The 18,776-nt window shown below is 48.8% G+C and overlaps 1 protein-coding gene across 1 annotated transcript in view; it reads left to right on the forward strand.

Moving 5' to 3' along the window:
• The window catches only part of LOC149359426 (uncharacterized), a 41,318-nt gene that overhangs the window by 3,795 nt on the left and 18,747 nt on the right, over window positions 1-18,776 (forward strand). Inside the window, exons 2-5 of the mRNA XM_089567676.1 lie at window positions 8,855-8,953; window positions 9,400-9,719; window positions 10,828-10,969; window positions 12,581-12,710. Coding sequence (XP_089423802.1) covers window positions 8,855-8,953; window positions 9,400-9,719; window positions 10,828-10,969; window positions 12,581-12,710 — 691 coding nt within the window. The remainder of the gene's footprint in view (window positions 1-8,854; window positions 8,954-9,399; window positions 9,720-10,827; window positions 10,970-12,580; window positions 12,711-18,776) is intronic.

The raw sequence follows: 18,776 nt of genomic DNA on the forward strand, positions 1-18,776 counted from the left end.
CATAACAGCCATGTTTGGGCAATTTTTTATGAATAATAAATGCCAGCATGCCTTTTTTCACTCTTTTTTGCTTTTGAATATTATATAAAGTGGTGCTTTATAAGGTAAATGTGAAATAAAAATTTAGTGGTCAAAAGTTTAAAAAATTTTGAAAAAGGTGGCCTCATACCTATTTAAGCTCGCTGAGTTGGCTTTCCCGATTGCATATTTATCAAATGAGGCATTTTGCACTTGTTAAGCATAAAATACAGGGACAGTTGGTATTTAAAAATAGGGCTCACCTTCGGGGTTCACTGACATCAATTTGACATTATAACCTCGCCCCTATATTCAAAAACAAAAAGATGATTAGGTAATTTAAGTTATTTGATCGTCTGATATAAGGTACAGTCTTTGTCAAAAGTTTAGAGCCCAGGGGGTTTGCTTCTAAGCCTTGTAGTAGGACTCCTGAGGCATTCGTGGCGGCCCTACCCATTGCAGGAGGCAGGACCAGAAATCATCTTACCTTCAAGAAATTTGGAGCGCTGGAGATGCATTACGAACCAGACAGTGTGCTTCAGAAGCAAACCCCCTGAGCTCCAAACTTTGACAAAGGCTGTACATAATGTACATAAGTTATTAAGTACATTATGTATACATCAGTCCATGGTAGAGAGAGGGTGTGGTAGATGGTCCTTGGCGATCACAAAATGAACAAGGGAGGGGAAAACCTCAGGTTGCTTAGGTACATAAGTTATGTACCTAAGTCATAAGTTACACAAGTTATTAAGGCGGAAGCCTTTAATGTCTCATCGTTGTAAGCAGCAGTTGGCGACAGAAAATGTTACGCTTTTCAATTGGTGGAAACGGTCGTGACGTCACAGTGCGCGAATTTCAAACGGGGTTAATTGCACTTTGGCTAGTAACCATACAACCAATCGTATAGTGATGCTCCAAGTGGGACTGAGCTTAGTTAATTGCTTGATTACCCAATTAGCCTAATTAGCTTTACTAGTCAGGCCATATAAATAAATAAAAGCGATTAAGAAATTGGTCGAGCTCAGGAATCGAACCCCGGTCTTCGGCGTGAGAGACGAGCACGCTATCCACTCCGCCATGCCAGCTCGATGGTTCGGAATGAACAAAGGCGCGTCTAGTGAATACGGTGTCTTCACTCACTCTCATCCTCCTACATTCCCTTCCGGCGAGGTTTAGGTGTCCACCGACAAATGAGAGACAGATACATTTCCTTTCCTCAAAAACCAATTTACCGACGAGCGAGGCGTAGAACCGAATGGGCGATGGCGTTCTATGGACTCCTTGGCAGCGTTGCGAGACACTGTCGCGTTCCACTCTTAGGGGCGAAGCTTAACATCTTAACCACACATCAGTGACCGCACTTTAGGTCAAATAATTGCCCCCCTGAATTTTGACGGGTGTCCACCGAGATATGTGAGACAGTTACTGCGTAATTTCCTTTCCTCAAATACAATTTTCATTTTCTTCATTACGGCTCCTCTTTATCTATCTTCTTTCACTCCCACCTCCCTTCCTCTACGGTGCGGTTCAGGTGTCCACCGAGATGACAGAATTACTGCGCCATTTCCTTTCCTCAAAAAGCGTTGCGTTCAAAGGGCAAGGCATCGCGCCGAACGGGTGGTGGCGTTCCATGGACTCCCTGGCAGCGATACAACGCGCTGTCGCGTTCCACTCCTAAAGGCGAAACTTAAGCGTCATTAATTAGCAGTTAATTAGTATTCAGGCATTAATCAGTAATTAACAATTAATTAGTGATTTGCCATCACTTAGTAATTAGTGCTTCAGAGAAGTTTATTGGACTGATTATTCATACAAAGGGACCATAGTCCCTCACAAAGACAAAAACACCAAGGCAGCGACTAGTGTCGCTCGGTAGAAAAAAGCTATGAAACAAGAACACGACGGCGACTGCTGCCGCCGTTCACACAAAATCATTCACAGCACAAAATGTTCAAAGGGTCCATAATGTCCAGGCATCGCGGGGAAGCACGCTCACTGAATACGATGAACGCGCACCGACACCGCGCACCACACACTCAATACGGCAGGAGCCGCACCGTCACGCGGCCCCCGCTGGCGGCGATGAAGCGGGTGCTCCACCGCCGCAGGAACTCGTCTTCTGGGAGGGTCACATGATCTAAACACGCCTGTTGAAACAGGCGCGCCCGAACCCTCTGCAGCATGGGGAACATGGCGCGTTGAGGCCGGCCCTGCAAGGAAGCGACGCCTGTCTGGCGCCACAAAACAAAGGCCCCAACACACAGCAAGAGCCGCACAAATGCGTCGCGCGGCCTGGTGTGCGAGTCGAGGCTAACAAAAAACATGCGCGACATCAGCCTCCAAAAAGTGCGCGCTACGCACTCAAATATATGTGACGCAGTGCCACAGAAACAGCGAAGGTGGTGCGGAAAACGCTTCCGCCTCTACCCACTTTAGACAGTCAAAGTGCCCCCTGAATTTTTGATCGTCTGATATAAGGTACATAATGTACATAATGTCCGCCTTGCTGTACAGTCCAGCTCAACAGACCGCACCGACGTATCTCTCACGGTTCTTAAAATAAAAATGGGTAAAGGTTAAAAAGAATCCCCTTTATACAGCTTAACTCTTCTCCTTCTAAGCCATTCAGTGTGGCTCTCTAGAACACCTGGATATCTGCATCTCGGGAGGGGAGAGGACAGCAGTTCCTCTGGCCTTTGATCAGTGCAGAATCCACACTGCATGGCTCGGAGGCAAGCCCCTTGGTGTGCGATTTTTTGACAAAGGCTGTGCGATGTGGTCCTGAAGGTTAGCATCGTGCATCGTGCTTTCCTGCACTCTGTATTCTCGTTTTTAGAGCGCAGCTCTTTGGCGTCCGTTCCTGGGTTTCGCGTCGACGTCGGCGTCGGCGTCGGCGTCGGCCTCGTAACAAGCTCCGCCCCCAATGTCACGCTTTTCAATTGGTCGAAATGCTCGTGACGTCACAGTGCGCGAATTTCAAATGGGGCCAATTGTACTTTGGCTAGTAACCATGCAACCAATCAAAGGGATCGTATAGTGATGCTGCAACTAAGTTGGACTGAGTTTAGTTAATTGCTTAATTAATCAATTAGCCTAATTAATATAGAGGAGAATGAAGAGGTCAGAAGAAAAGAAAAGAAAGACGCGCGCCGCAGCGACAACAGCGTCCGCGGAAGGAGACGCTGCTGAAAAAAACATAAGTACGAAGCCGCGTTCCCTCCACCACCACGCACTTCCCCACTCAGTAAGACGTTGCTCGTTTCATATACGTTGTGTCGAACATCCTAGACAGTTCCAACAATTGACAGGTTAATGACAGAACACGATGGATAGAAATGCAATAATATAAATATGAAATAGCCTAATTAACCTTTCTAGTTAGACCGCATAAATCAATAAAACCGAGAACGAAATTGGTCGAGTTGGGGAATCGAACCAGGGTCTCCGGAGTGCGATACGACCACGCTAGCCACTCCGTAATGCCAGCTGAATGGTTTGGAATGAACAAAGGCGCGTCTAGCTAATACGGCGTCTTCGTTCACTCCCATCTTCCCCCTTTCCCTTACGGCGAGGTGCAGGTGTCCACCCAGATATGCGAGAGAGATACATTTCCTTTCCTCAAAAAATAAATTTACCGTCCAGCAAGGCGTACAGCCGAATTGGCGATGGCGTTCTGTGGACTCCCTGGCAGCGTTGCAAGACGCTGTCGCGTTCCACTCTTACAGGCGAAGCTTAACATGTTAACCACACATCAGTAACACACGCAGACAGCCAATGGACGCGTCATAGACTGGAACGACCTCTACAATGACATCGCTACCATCTCATGCCCATCCACATTCGCCGAAGCTGTTACCAACCATTTTTCAACATAACACTTGTTCATGTGACTGTATGTACCCACCCCTTATGTAATACCCCCAGTGGGTCTTTAAGGTATTAAAATGAAATGAAATGAAATGAAATTCGCTGGCAGCACTTGATTCATCATTCACAACCACATTCTTAACGTACGCTCCCTTGCCGCACATGCCAAGGACGTACACCACGATCACATTCTGCGCCATTCCTCTGTACTTTGCTTTGCTGAAACCTGGATGGATCCCGAAGAGCCTCTCGAAATCAGAGATTTCCTATACTGCTGTGGTGCTCGCAGAGACCACAACAGAGCGGCGGGAGTCGCTATCTACTTGCGCACAGGTCTCTCTGCAATACCAGTCGAAATGTTTGGCACGTCACATGAAGTTGGCGAACTGTGCGCCGCAAAGTTGCCCAACGGCTTGCTGGTAGTAGCTGCCTACTTCGCCCCTACCGCACTCACGAAAGACGTCGTGCACTTCCTGCAACTCGCATTAACCGTCCATCGATGCACACCGATGTTAGTAGTGGGAGACTTTAATGTTGACATAAAGACAAACAGCAATTTCCTAACACTTATGCGGGAGAACATCCCGTTCCTCTCGCTCGTAACGCGTCCCACGGCTGTGACAACCTCGCGAGGCACTTGTATAGATCTCGTCTTTGAGAATCAAGCATTGGTGTACCAAGTCGAACATATATCAGTCTATTTCTCCGACCACAAAGCTTCCTTCATGACTGTCAAGAACTGTTAGTGGAGTCTTTGTTAAAGGAATACGTGTGAAAAATGAAAAAAAAAATTCTGTGATAGCGCATACATGTGTTGCTCGATTTCTTTGCCTCAATCTATCGAAAAGGTGAAACAGCTTATTTTCTGCGCTCAAATTTCGCATTAGGAAGTAACGTAATCGTCGTTAATTTTTTTTTCACCGCTTCGATATTCCATATTTACAGCCAGCAGCTAACTACTGCTTTCAATGTACACTCCACCAGGTTCGCGCTCTTTTTATACCCTCGCTTTAGCACAGACATGCTCTGAATATCTCGTGGACCTAATCAAGAAAAACACAGTAAAAAAAATTTCTTGGGTGGTATTCGTAGAAACTTGAAAATTCAAAATTGGAAAAGTAAAACAGCAGTACTTGTTCAGAAAGGATTGAAATTTTTAGGTCGTAGTTTCAAGTTGGCAAAAGGGCCTCAGAAAACAGATTTCGATATGCCGGAAGACGACGCGCAATATGCAGGGTGCATGAATGTTATTGTGCGAAAAGCTACGCACCGTGGTGTTATTAGAGAGGACTGGTGCAGCGGAGACGCCTGCCGAATTACCGGACGCTGGCTGCGCATGTGCAGAAGACCCACTTGGTCCCCTCTCATCACTGCGCGTGCGCAGGAGGCGCCCAATAAACCGGTATGCGTCCAAGGTAGTACGTCTTCGCTTTGCTAAATCTTTTCGCTGCGTGTCGCGCTCAGCTGTTGCTGGTGGTGTTACTAAAGGATCCACAGCGCCAACAACTCTGGGTCGCTGCGATTGTTTTCAAGTAGAGATGTGAGGACATTACTTTTTTAAAACTGAATTGAAGGCGAACAGGCTATCTTCGAATACGAATAGTGTAGCTACGGAGTGAATCGAATATGAATCGAATAGTGAAAGAACCTGCAGATGGGCTAGGTGGTTCAGTGTTTCAGGAAGCATTTTTTAGTGCATACGAAAGACAAACACGAAATCGAAGGAGAACGGTGGACAAGCGCCAACTTCGATCTGATTTCATTTGCTGCCCAGGCCAGCAAAATATATGGAACGAGACATGCTCAGTATGCATGACCGTAAACAACGCCCACTCAAGCTTGAGTGCTTGAATGGGCGTTGTTTACGATAATGCATACTGAGCATGTCTACTTCCTCATATTTTGCCTAATGCCTTAGTGGGTTCTGCTTATGGCGATTCGTGCTTCGTGTGTCTCCTTCCTTCCTTATATTTTGATGGCCTGGCCATCAAATGAAATCAGATCGAAGGTGGCGCTTGTCTCCCTCCTGTATTTCGTGTTCGTGTTTGTCTTCCATATACACTATAAGTGAAAGAACCGAATCGAATATGAATCTATTATTTTAGTATGTTTATTCGTTACTTGTGGGGATATTCGTACGAAAGGAATGTTGATATGCGAAACAGCAAGGAGCCAGCTGCGGCGCTGTAGCTCATGGAATTAAAACTGTAGTTGTTGAAAGACACTACGATGATCTCTGATAGGGGCCCACAGCACGAAATCAGTATATTAAATCTTAGACCGTTATGTCATGAGCATAGTTAAATTATCTCCTAGTATTGATGACGACGGCAAACTAACCACATATCAGGTGATGAGACCGACGAGAGTTATTGCCATGACCTTGCCCCTAGGTTAACCCTCCAGCGTCACCCGCCATATATTTGAACATCATTAACGATGCCCTCGTGCATTGTTGCGCTTACGAAGGAACTTGGACACAATCAGGGACGACACAGAACAGATGTGCGCACATCTGTTCTGTGTCGTCCCTGATTGTGTCCAAGTTCCTTCGTAAGCGCAACAATGCACGAGAATAACAACCACCAACTAGCCCAATTTGAAACTCTCCTAATTAACGATGCCACACGAATGTTTATGAAACAGTCGTCGTAGAATATTGAGGCGTGCCCGATTCAAACTTCATGTCGATTTTTTGAAAAATATCCGAAAACTGCAGGTAGTATTCCATTCATTTCGAATAATTTTAAGGATGAATTTTTTTTAATCGTTCAGCGAATCCGATAGGAAGATATTTGATTCAGTATTTGAAAATTACAAATATTCGCACATCCATATATATACCTCCAAGTAATCTGGCGACTCCTCACAGTGACCGTGGACGGAAGAAGCTTGAAGTCCTCGCAGTTGTATAGAAATGGGCCTATACGTGAAGGCTTGGGACTTTTGCATAAGGCTGTGTTGTCGGCCCGCCTGTTGGCAGTTACCGGTGATGAACAGATGCCTGCTATCATGCGACGCAGTGAAACATCTCGGACACATTTGAGTGTCTAAGGTAGTTGTCAAAATACATAAGCTTTACTACGCTACCAAGGGGCCCGACTAAGGCTGATATAATGAGGGCAACGCCCTTACTACTTGCAAAAGAAAAACTTGCGAGAAAATGTTCTTCAGGGAGTGCCTCAGCAAAGAACATTTATCAGGAAGTTCGAACCTAAATTTACTTCGAAGAAAGGATCGAGTGGAAGGAGCCTGTAGGTGTCTGCAAGTGATAGTTTTGGGAGCACCGGGTAACTATGACCTACCACCAGCGTCAAATGAAACGCGAACAAAAACAACTGAAACGCAAGCACAAAACAATAAAAAAAAATATTACCAGCTGGAGAGTAAATCCTTCCAAACAGCGGTCTTTAGGCTTTTGATGTGAAAATTAACCAGTGTAGTATTCTGCGTCCCTGGTGCAATATCTCCCATCTTTGCAGTTTTTGTTTCAATTTTATTGTTCGCTTTGCATTTCACGCTGATAGTACGGCTGCTTATTTAAGGCGCACAGATGTGCCGCCCGAGAAGGGTTAGCTTAATCTCCTAAATTTTTACACACAGGTTTGAGGCTCCTTGAAACTCATAATTACCATCGCATCAGGACTGACAAATCGCTAGCGAGTTCTGCAGAAAATGACACATACTTTATGTTTATGTCGCGTGATATGCTACGGTGCTTTGATACGCTATGCAACTGAAACGCAACCACTCTTAACGCCTGCTATTGAGTCACTCATTGTAAAGATAACTGAGGATCTTACATATGGTCGCTGTGAAGAAGACCAAAGGTATCAATGTCACCTGCGGAGAGCAGTACAGCAGTGCTTTAGTTACGCCCATTTCTACCATCCCTGCAGATTATGAGCGTTTGCCTTATATTAGCAACTGTTGCTGCTTTGTGTAAGAATGGAAATCCAGTTTTCATGAACGGTCATGAAAAAGTTGAGGCGTTTTGGAGGCGTACAGAAAATGTACGCTTATTTTGATAGTTCCAACCTGCGTCGAGTTTCATTTTTCAAAGTTCACTCCTTGCAAGAGATTTCGAAATCGCTTCAATATAAGTATATTTTGATCAAGCGCAGGCCCATTCGCCCCGAAATCCAGTGTTATTTTGCTGCTCACAGGTTGACGGGACTGAAAACAATCGCTACTTACCGGACTCTTGACTCAAAGTTATACACCTCCAAGTTAGATGGCACACGTGGTGTAATTGGCAGATGGTTCTTCGCTATATGCTAAATGCCCCTACATCTTTACGATTATATTATTTTTTATATTTTAAGCGCTGATATGCTTATTTTCCTTCGTTTGGGTTTTTTTATAGGGGTTTAACGTCCCAAAGTGACTCAGGCTATGAGGGAGGCCGTAGTGAAGGGCTCCGGTAATTTCGACCACTTGGAGTTCTTTATAATCGTGCACTGACATCGCACAGTAGACGGGCCTCTAGAATTTTTCCTGCATCGAAATTCGACCGCCGCTGCCGGGATCGAATCCGCCTCCTTTGGGTCAACAGCCGAGCGTCATAACCACTGAGCCACCGCGGCGCTCCTATTTTCTTTGCATACGAACATATGTCTACGAGAATACGCGATGTCAAGACATTTGGTCTAGTGCTAGGCACCAAAAGAACCGTTTATCCTTCTAAATACGAAAAATGGCCCTCTTAGGTTTGCTGCGCCTACCTTGCACTTTCGTCTGTTCGCATATCTGCAATCGGACTTATCGCCGGAACTTCAGCCAATGCAAAGACAGATGCAAGTTATTTGAGTAACTTAGTAAAATCGTGCCCCTGATAGTAGAGTGGTAGCCGTAGCGAAGCAATGCGTGTACGCTCCCTAACATTAAGTTGATGCGCAGCTTCTCGCAACCTACAGCGACGTTATACAGGCATACGAGCACAGCTAAGACAGCATCCTTTTTTCCGCAGTCCACCGCTCGGCTGCCAGTACATCGAGCCCGGTGGGCCGGTCTACGTGTCTGGCACCGACGTCTCTGCACCTATGTCGCGCCCCTTCGAGCTGCCAGGGTAAGACGGCACTGGTGGAAATGCTCAGAACCAACTGCCCAACGAAGAGATCTTTATTGTAGACTTATTGCTACTTGGACAATTTGGTGTCGGTTCAGTCTTAAAATTAAGAAAAGGAGGTGTGAAAATGTACAAGGTGTTATCACCTACCGTTATGTGTTGGGTTGTTTTCCGTGTTGTATACCTTTGGTTTACATTAGCTGAGGCGCTGTGACGTTTTTATGCGGTTACTGAATTTCAATTTTCTGTGCTACGTTACTGTGGCATAAACAAACTTTGAGACTTTAAAATATTAACAGAAAGACGAGCAGACAGGAAAAGTGTCCAGCCTCTTTTCTTTACTTCGCTAATTTCCTTCAGCGCTTTTTCCTTTTCATCAATGACGCATGTAAACTTTTTATTCGATATAGTTCGCATACCGAGGAGAGAAACTGGTGCTACTGCAGGCAGCCTCTTCAGAGGAGCGCCTCCCTGACCGCGGCTGTCGGCGGCGGGAGCCAGCTGATGGCGCCAGTTGGTAGCTCTCCTTCGGCCGTCTTGTCTCCACTGCCACAGCGGCAGGCTTCGACGGGGGCCGTGAATGTGCGCAGCACGGTGTCCTTCGTCGATCTTACCGAGCCGCAGCGGTCCCCTCCTTCCATGTACGAAGTCGTCTACAGCATATCGTCGTGCTGTCCAAGCGATGAGGAACCCGACCTCCAGCCGGTTAGTGTTCTCTCGGGAGAGAAAGAAGAGCACAGGCCAATGTTTGTTGCAAGCCCTCTGGGTCTTTCTTTTCTCGCCATAGGCTTGTTTTCTGCTGCGAAAGCAACACTACGCGAGTCGCCGAGCCATTTCGCGGAGCTGAGGCAATGCTATACTGCGCATGCGCGAGGAGCAGTGACGTCACACGGCGCACAGCTGGCGCGCCGCCGCCGTCGCTGCTAGTCGCTGCGCTCGCCAGTTGCGCATGCGCAGTAGCGGCGCATAGCTAGCGTGCCGGAGCCGCTGCCGCGCGCTCTCCATCGCCTCTCTCTCTCTCCTCGTTGCTTTCGCAATCCTCCAGGTTTAACCAGAGCTAAACCACTGCCTCATTGAGGTACAGGGCATGTAATGTTTAGGATGGATAACCGATGTAACCTTAATAATGGAGTAGATTCCAAGAGAGTTGCAAGCGTAGCAAGGAACAGCTAGTCGAAGATTAATGGTAGATGAATTTGCACTACAGCGGTCGTTGTTGGGATGATAAAAATAATGTGGCCGGTTAGGTTTCCTAAAGAAGGCAATGAGATAACGGTGTGTTCTGCATACATTGCGCACGGATGAAGATGATGATGACGATGACGTTGAAAACACATCGCGAGAGGCTGACACTTGAACACGTGGGTTATTCAGCTCCGTCGAGGTTGTACTTCCATGCAATAAAGAAAAAAAGTGCAACGGTGGCATAGTGATCTGCTGCAGTGACCAGCGAAGCTGTCCTGTTCGCGCCGACGCGTGTTGAATTCCCGCTCGCGGGGTTAAAGTGTTTTTTTATATTTATTTATTACGTACTTAGGCCACCTCACACACAGCGCCCCCACTACGCTTGCCCTATCCGGTAGAAATGTCGATGCTGTCGCAGCCTGTACTTCTACTGTGATTATGGAGTTTCAAATTTGGCCGCGCGCTGTGATAGGTGATCGGATGTCACGTGACACACGTGACGGCATCACTGTCCCGACCAATCTGGGAATTTCTTGACATTCAGCAGATTTTGGTGCCACGATAGTTATAATGCTATCGCAGTAATCATGTGATGACATTCCTCAGGTGCAGGCGGGCAATGTCGTGTTAGATGTCCATTGGGATCTTATTTTTACTTGGCCCCTTTTTCCGCCAAGCCTGCCTTCCAGCATGGTTATGTGTAGTGCAACTGACTTTTACGAAATGCTGTGTGTCGTGCATTCCGCAGGCTTCCAGCAAACAGCAGATGCTGGCCGGCACGGCGGGGAGCCAGCCCGCGGTCGGGCCCGGCGCTGGGCGGACGCCTTCGAGGTACTTTGGAAAATGATAGCCTTACGAGTGACTTATCAACACAGTATATGCCAGGTGTTTGAAAGAAGCCCACCACTAATTTTAAGAAATGGGCTCTTTGAGGTACAAAGACGGCTTCTTGCGGTGCGATATTACCAATGTTGGCGGATATCAGAAAACAGGTCGGCAATGTTAAGTAACTTTTTAGCCATCACAGTTCGGCACCTGGTTGTAATTAGAGATTTTTAGCTGGCCGTTAATACTAGTCATATCAGTTTGTGTTTGCTATTGGCGAAGGGGCTCCATAAAGTTGCGATATCTCGCGCCAAAAGACGAGCGATTTCGAAAAGCGCGCGCAAAGCAATGTCACGTTGTGTCGCATTTGTCACGTGACTTTCACTCTCCCGGCTGGGCTGGACCAGCTTGCACCACGGAGCGGGAAGTGCAGTGAAGGTCACATGGCATTTGCGCCGTGGGGTGACGTACGCTGGGGGCGTTACTTTGCGCGCGGGCTCTTCGAAAACGCCCATCTTTTGGCGCGAAATTGCTTTGCGAGTTGTCGCTTGGTCAGTAACCCCGATCTACTATTACTACTGCAAAATCATATAGAGTTTTTGAAGGATCACACACCGCCGACAAAAGCGGTGGCAGTATTAACTGAGAATGTATAAATAATGAGAAATAATTGTCGCCATACAGAGTGCCTCGGTAGCAAGAGAGAAAAAAATATGCGATTAAACAGGGCATTTTTGCCGTATCTAACTGTAAACAAGGGTCTCTAAAGTTGCCTGAAGAGATATGTCTCTACTAAACTTCGCGGCATGAAGGCAAAATATACAGAAACCAACTATACAAACCAACCTAGGGAAAGAGCAAACCAGGGGTTGTTTTTTAGCGATATCCGGGTGCTGAAGGCTACACCAGCCACGTCTCCCTGACCGTAATTCATTTGTATCCCAGCCGTCTCACAAACTATGTTATCATGACAGCCACCGCCTCACAGGATGCTTGAGTGAATTAAGCTATTCGCGGTGCTCCGGCCCCCCACACACACAGACGCACACTTACACAAACACACACGCACGCACACACACACACACACACACGCACACACACACACACACACACACACACACACACACACACACACACACACACACACACACACACACACACACACACACACACACACACACACACACACACACACACACACACACACACGCGCACGCGCACACATGAGCTATTCGAAACTACCAGACTCCAATATAGGTTTTCATCTAACCCACACAAGGAGTTATTTCTCATAAACCTTGCGTGCGGCTAAGTTTTCTATTTTAGTTCCGATTATACGATAGCTGTTTCGAATACATGTTCAGATGAAAGCTAGAGCTCGTGGCCTGAGTAGTTGTCTGTGTCCTACACGTGTACGAAGCTATTTCCAAAAATATATCGCAATCTTAGGCATTTAGACGGTAGTCAAGCCACGGAAGTCATTTCTGTGTCCTCAACTAAGCTGGCGCATCACCAGATTAAAAAAAAAAGTAAAAGTCGCTGCTATATCCAACCACCGCTGTTATTGTCACTATCTCCTTTTTGAAAGAACTCCCTTTCCCTGCATTGTGCTTTCAGCGTCAGCCGGGACGCTGCAGCCGTGGTGTCCGTGAGCGTGCTGGGTTCCGTGCCTTCCAGCAGCCCGTCCACACTCGTCAGCTCCGTCTCGAGTCTGCCACGCACCTCCGACTCGGCCAGGAGCTTCTCGGTGCGTACTGGTGCCTCTGTGGTCTCGTGGGTGCCTTTAAAGCCCCTCGGACTTAGCGCAAAGAGAAAAAAACTTGCTGTGGCTTAGCTCAACTAGGCCAGGATATACATAGCGATAGGTACTACGTTAGGCGCCAAGTATAACAAGCTCGGCGCCTAACAACAATGGCAACCGGTTGCCATGGTTACAGCGCATGCGCAGTACTGGTCTGCGACCACCACCCTAAATGCGCCACTGGCTAGCCTAGTGTATGTAGCTTTCGCTACAAAAGCTCCGAAGGACCCGACAGCAGTGGTACCGTCGCGACGGAATAATCAGATCAAGCTTTTCGAGCCCAGTTTATTGACAGTGCCGGGCAGGTCGGAGGTGGTGGTGAAAACTTTTATTTTGTGAAAAAGAGTTTGGGAGCCACAGAGTGGCCCCGCTACATGGTCGGCATCCCTAGTCCGGGACACCGCATGACGAGGCCCCGTCTCTCGCCCGTTTCACCAGAGCCCTTTGGGACTCAAGCGAGGAGCAGTTGAGGAGGGCAGTCTCCCATGCCTCTCTGGAAGGGGTAGGGGAAGGGGGAAGGTGGGGATTCTGAGTACAAGCCCACACCATGTGGAAGATATCACAGGTCTCCCCACAGTGTGGGCATCGCCCATCTGTGTTAGGATCGTAATGTTTTATTATTGCAGGACAGAGTAGAGTACCTGTCTGCAGGCGCCTTAAAGTTCGCTCCTCCGTCTTACTCAGCCCTTTTGCAGGGGCCGGGAAAAGGCGGTGGTTGTCGCTATAATGTGTTAATATTTCCCTGAATCGCAGCAGCGGCTGGTTAGTCTCCTAGCCAGAAGAACTGGGATGAGGAGCCCGGTGAGTAAGCGCTCGGGCAGCCGCGTCAGCGGCCTCATTACCTCGGAAGCCCTGGTGGCCAGGAGCCCAAATGATTCGTTTGGGTGTTGGATCAGTGGCAGTCCGTCGTAGAATACAAGCAGCTAAGGGGGAGATCCCTGCCAAGTAATGTTCACATGCTTTTCAGGAGTCCGTGATGATTATTCTCGAATTGGCGTGGGCGGCAGCAAGCTCTATCGCTACTTCCTCGGCCCGCATTGAATTCGGGGCTTGAAAGCAGAGTCCATCAACGTGCATTTCCTGGTGAACGACAGCAGCCGAGTAAAATCCCGTGGGCGATGGCCCTGCTACGTCTACATAATATACACCGGGTCGGGAGTCGTGTTGTCTCTCAAGAGCCCGAGCCCGCGCTTGTCGTCTGTTTTCATGCATGTCGGTGTCCATGTTACGGGGGAGCGGGGAGACCCAGAGCATATGGCGCCATAGTACTGGAATACGCTCCGCCTCCTCTGGAGTGCAGTCGTGTTAGATGTGTAAGCGGTTTAGCAGGCGGCGCCCAGGAGCCGTCTGCGTGAGCCGCGTGTATTGGTTCACGAGGTGGGCCTCCCGCAGCTCCTGGTAGGAGTTTAGCACCCCCAATGCCTTGAGTTTGGCATTAGAGGTAGCCACCGGGAGATCCAGGGCTCGCTTAGTTGCCTTGCGGATGATGGCGTCTATTCGCGCCTCGTCTTGCTTAGTAGTGCGGAGATATGGCACGGCGTAGAGGATCCGGCTAGTCACGAAGGCATAGACGAGCCGAAGCGCGTCCTTGCCCCGCAGACCACCCCGCTTGTTGGAAACGCGGCGGATCATGCCCCCTACCTGTTCGCTATACTCTCTTGAGTTTCGCAATAGTGGAGTCCGGTCTGAGTCTCTGGTGAATGAGGCGGCACACGTTAGCTCTTGACTCTTTTCGAACAGCTTGGTGTTAAGTGGCATCGCAGGAAAAGCCAGATGACATTGTGGAGTTGAAATACGAAGTTTAGAGCGAACGCTGACAAAGGAAGGCGGCAAAGATAAAGGAAAGGAATGCACGCATTACTGTTGCCCTCTATTTAGAAAGGAGTGAAAAGTAAGCTTTTTACTTTCATATAGGAGTATTCATGTTTATAGTGTGGAGTTATATTTGAGAATAAACGATAAGTGTTTAGAATCACCAAAAATGAGGACCGGATGCACGAGATATGCATATGGCGATAACGCATTCAGATTTCTGGTAACTGCGCTAACCGGTTTCCTTAAAGACGTGGAGACTGCAAACTGTCAGCTACAAAAACCTTGTCGTGGGCTTGCTCTGTGTGTAGGGTCACTCATGACCAAGTATTGGACGCAACAAACCTACAAAAGATAATAAAGTTCGGCTGCAAAGAGCCCTTAAGCGCTCTTCCTCGTACCACTCAGTCGCAAGAGGTGTTCTACTGCAGAGTACAACCAGGCCTAAGTACAAATTGCTTCTTTATCGTTTTGTAGAATGTCCTTCGTCGAAAGCAGGTGTCGTCTACAGATGCACGAGACAGTCGTTCGTCGACTACAAAAGCCACACTGTCGGCGAATAGCGCTTGACGACGAAAACAAAAACATAGAAAAGTTAGCGCACACGCACACAGCAGTATGCGAACGCGGCTATATTCGCTGTTTATATCAGCGTGGCACACCATCGGCTTTGCCTAGTTTTGGATAAATGGTGGTGTCACCACCACCAATTTTTTTTACGCCAGTGCAGGAATAAAAAAAATAAAAAGCATGTATATAAAGTGTCTAAATTTGAAGTTGGCAATAACTGGAAGCCTTTTTATTTTCAGTTAAAAACAATACAAGATTCAATGTAAACGAACGTGAAGGAGCGAAATTCATCGTTCGCGTTGTTTGAAGCTCGAATTTTTTTATCCTGTAAATTCGCCCTGTCGCATAAATTAAAGGAAAGCATAAAGGCTGGTTTCAAGCACGTATCCCCCGGAATCGAGCTCAACGCCCCACCCTTATTCCAGGACTCCTAGAAGCTTCGCGTAAGCGTGCGCCCCCCCCCCCCCCCCCCCCTCTCTTCCCTCTCCCTACCCTTCGGGGTACAAAAAATTCCCTTGGACCCCTCCCGAAAAAAATTTCTGTCTATGTGCCTGTCTGGTTATATTAATGAATGCCAGCAAGGCTCGAGATGGTGGTGGTGAAAAACTTTAATCAAAGAGAGCTTGAGGGTTAAAAAATAAAAAAAATAAAAAAAATAACCCTGCTGCATGGTCGGTATCCTTAGTCCGGGACACCGCATGACGAGGCCCCGTCTCGCGCCCGCTTGACCAGAGCCCTTTGGGACTCCAGTGTGGAGCAGTTGAGGAGGGCAGTCTCCCATGCCTCTCGGGTGGGGGTGGGGGAGGGGGGAAGGTGAGGATTCTGAGTACATGCCCACACCATGTGAAAGATATCGCAGATCTCTCCACAGTGCGGGCAGCGCCCATCTGTGTTCGGATCGAAGTGTTTTGCTATTGCAGGACAGAAAAGAGTTCCTGTCTGCAGGCGCCGCAGAGTTCGCTCCTCCGCCTTACTCAGCCCCTTGGCAGGTGCCGGATAGAGACGGTGGCTGTCGCAATAATAAATTAGGATTTCGCGGAAGCGCAGTAGCGGTTTATGAGCTTCTGAGCCATGAGAGCTAGGATGAGGAGCCCGGTGTGTGAGCGCTCGGGCGGCCGCATCAGCGGCCTCATTGCCTCGTAGACCCTGGTGGCCAGGTGCCCAGATCACTTTTGTGCGAGTTGGATCGGCGAGAGCGCGTCTTAGAATTTGCGAGGCCAGAGGTGATATTTCGCCTGCAAGATAATGTTCACAGGCCCGGCGAGAGTCTGTGATAACCGTTTTCGATTTTGGATCGGCGGCAGCGAGAGCTATTGCGACTTCCTCCGCTCGTGTTGAATTTGGGGCCCGAAAAGATAGCCCATCGACATTCATTCCCCGGTGGACTACGGCAGCCGTGAAGAATCCCGCGGGCGACGGCCCTGTGATGTCCACGTAATAGACGCCCTCTTTATAACCATATTGCCTCTCAAGCGTGCGAACCCGCGCTTGTCGTCTGCCTTCATGTGAAGCCATGTCCATGTTACGCGGGAGCGGAGCGACCAAGAGCATGTGGCGCCATAGCACCGGGATGTTCTCCGTCCCCTCTGGTATGCATGTGTGTTGGATGTGTAAGCGGTTTAGCAGGCGGCGCCCAGGCACCGTCTGCGATAGCCGCGTATATTGGTTCACGAGGTGGGCCTCCCGCAACTCCTGATAGGAGTTTACCACTTCCAACGCCTTCAGTTTGGCGTTGGAGGTAGCCACCGGAATGTCCAGTGCTCGCTTTGTTGCCTTCCTGATGATGGCGTCAATGCGCTCGTCTTGTTGTTTGGTGGTGCGTAGGTACGGCACGGCGTAGAGGATCCGGCTGGTCACGAAGGCATAGGCGAGCCGTAGCGCGTCCCTGCCCCGCAGACCACCCCGCTTGTTGGAAACACGGCGGATCATGCGCCCTACCTGTTCACCTATGCTCTTTAGTTTCGCTATAGTAGAGTCCGGCCTAAGTTTGTTATTGATGAACAGACCCAGGATCCGGAGCTCTGCCACTTCTCTGATGGGACCGCCTGACAGAGATATGTGTAGAGACGTGTTGTCCTTGTGGTTTGTCCTGACGTGTGGAAGCTCTGATTTGGCGGGAGCACATTGGAGACCACAGTCGGCAGCATATGCTTCGACTATGGTGGCGGCCTGCTGAAGGCGGTACTCTATCTCCCCAAGGCTCCCCTCGGTGGTCCAGATTGTAATGTCGTCTGCGTAGAGTGCGTGTTTTATGCCATCTACCTGAGCCAGTCGGCCGGGCAGGTGCATAATGGCGATGTTGAAAAGGAGCGGTGATAACACCGCCCCCTGTGGTGTACCTCGTGTACCCATAGAGTGCGGGCCGTACTCCTCGGCCTCGATCCGGAGGAGTGCCTGACGCGCAGAGAGGAAGTCTCTGACATAGGCGAAGACCTTCGCCCCGCAGTTAGTGGTGTTCAAGTTAGAGAGTATGGTGGCATGTTTAACATTGTCAAACGCCCCCTTAAGATCGAGGGCGAGAATGGCCTTGTCGTTTTGTTGCATGGCTGTGGGTCGTATTATGTCCCTGTGTAGTTGGAGTAGGACATCCTGTGCAGACATGTGCGGGCGGAACCCGAACATAGTGTCTGCAAAGAGGCCCTTACCCTCCATGTATGGAGAGAGGCGATCCCGAACCATCGTCTCCATGAGCTTTCCCACACACGAGGTTAATGAGATGGGTCTCAAGTTGTCCGTAGTCACGGCTTTACCTGCTTTGGGGATGAACGTTACAAGGGATGTTTTCCATTCGAGTGGGAGCGGACACCCATCCCAGATCTGATTTATGTATTGTAGCAAATGGAGATATGCACAGTCGGAGAGGTTCGCCAACAGTTTCACTGTTATGCGATCCCGACCCGGTGCCCCACCTCGGCGCATTTTAGCCAGGGCCGCCTTAAGGTCATGCAACTCAAAAGGGGCGTCTAAATCCTGATTTGGCTTGCCGGAGTACGTGTACTCGGGCCCAACCGGGTCGTTTGTGCGGCAGAGATACCTGTCGCACAAAGTGTCCGCAAGTTGCGCCGTCGTACCTTGGTACCCGTGCAGAGCCCGCCGGAGCTGTTTTTGCGTCTCCCCTTTCGTTTGAGAAGGGTCGATGAGGCTGCGCAAGAGACGCCAAGACCCCTTCGAGCTCATCTGACGCGCTGACGAGTTGCAGCGTTCTATCCAACAAGGCTCGAGAGTGAAGCAGCACAACACCTACTGATTGTCAGTGCCGTCTCCACACTGCAAGCTAGGGTGCCGGGAAGGTTACATCCACGCTGTGGAATTAACGGCATTCGCGGAGTGCATACAAAGAGAGCGCGGTGTCTGTGTCGAAACATACAGTTTCTTATATTATGAGGCAAAGCTGGCGGCGGTACACCTCATACACCACGGAGACAAGGTTTCTTACTTGGCTTGGCTATTGTTAGGCATAAAACGTTGATTCAAGTGTAAAAATACGACTCTCCTTGAATCAAACCTCGAAGAAATGCTGTGAAAGTTTCCTGACCGGCCTTACACCGAACTTCCAGTTGCGTCAAATCTATTGAAGAATCGTAAGACGCAGCATTGAAATAACAATCTGCGCGCGCGCAGAGCGGAGCC

This window comes from Amblyomma mixtum, chromosome 2 (genome assembly GCF_055824585.1).
Source record: "Amblyomma mixtum isolate Tamu chromosome 2, ASM5582458v1, whole genome shotgun sequence".
Lineage (NCBI taxonomy): Eukaryota > Metazoa > Arthropoda > Arachnida > Ixodida > Ixodidae > Amblyomma > Amblyomma mixtum.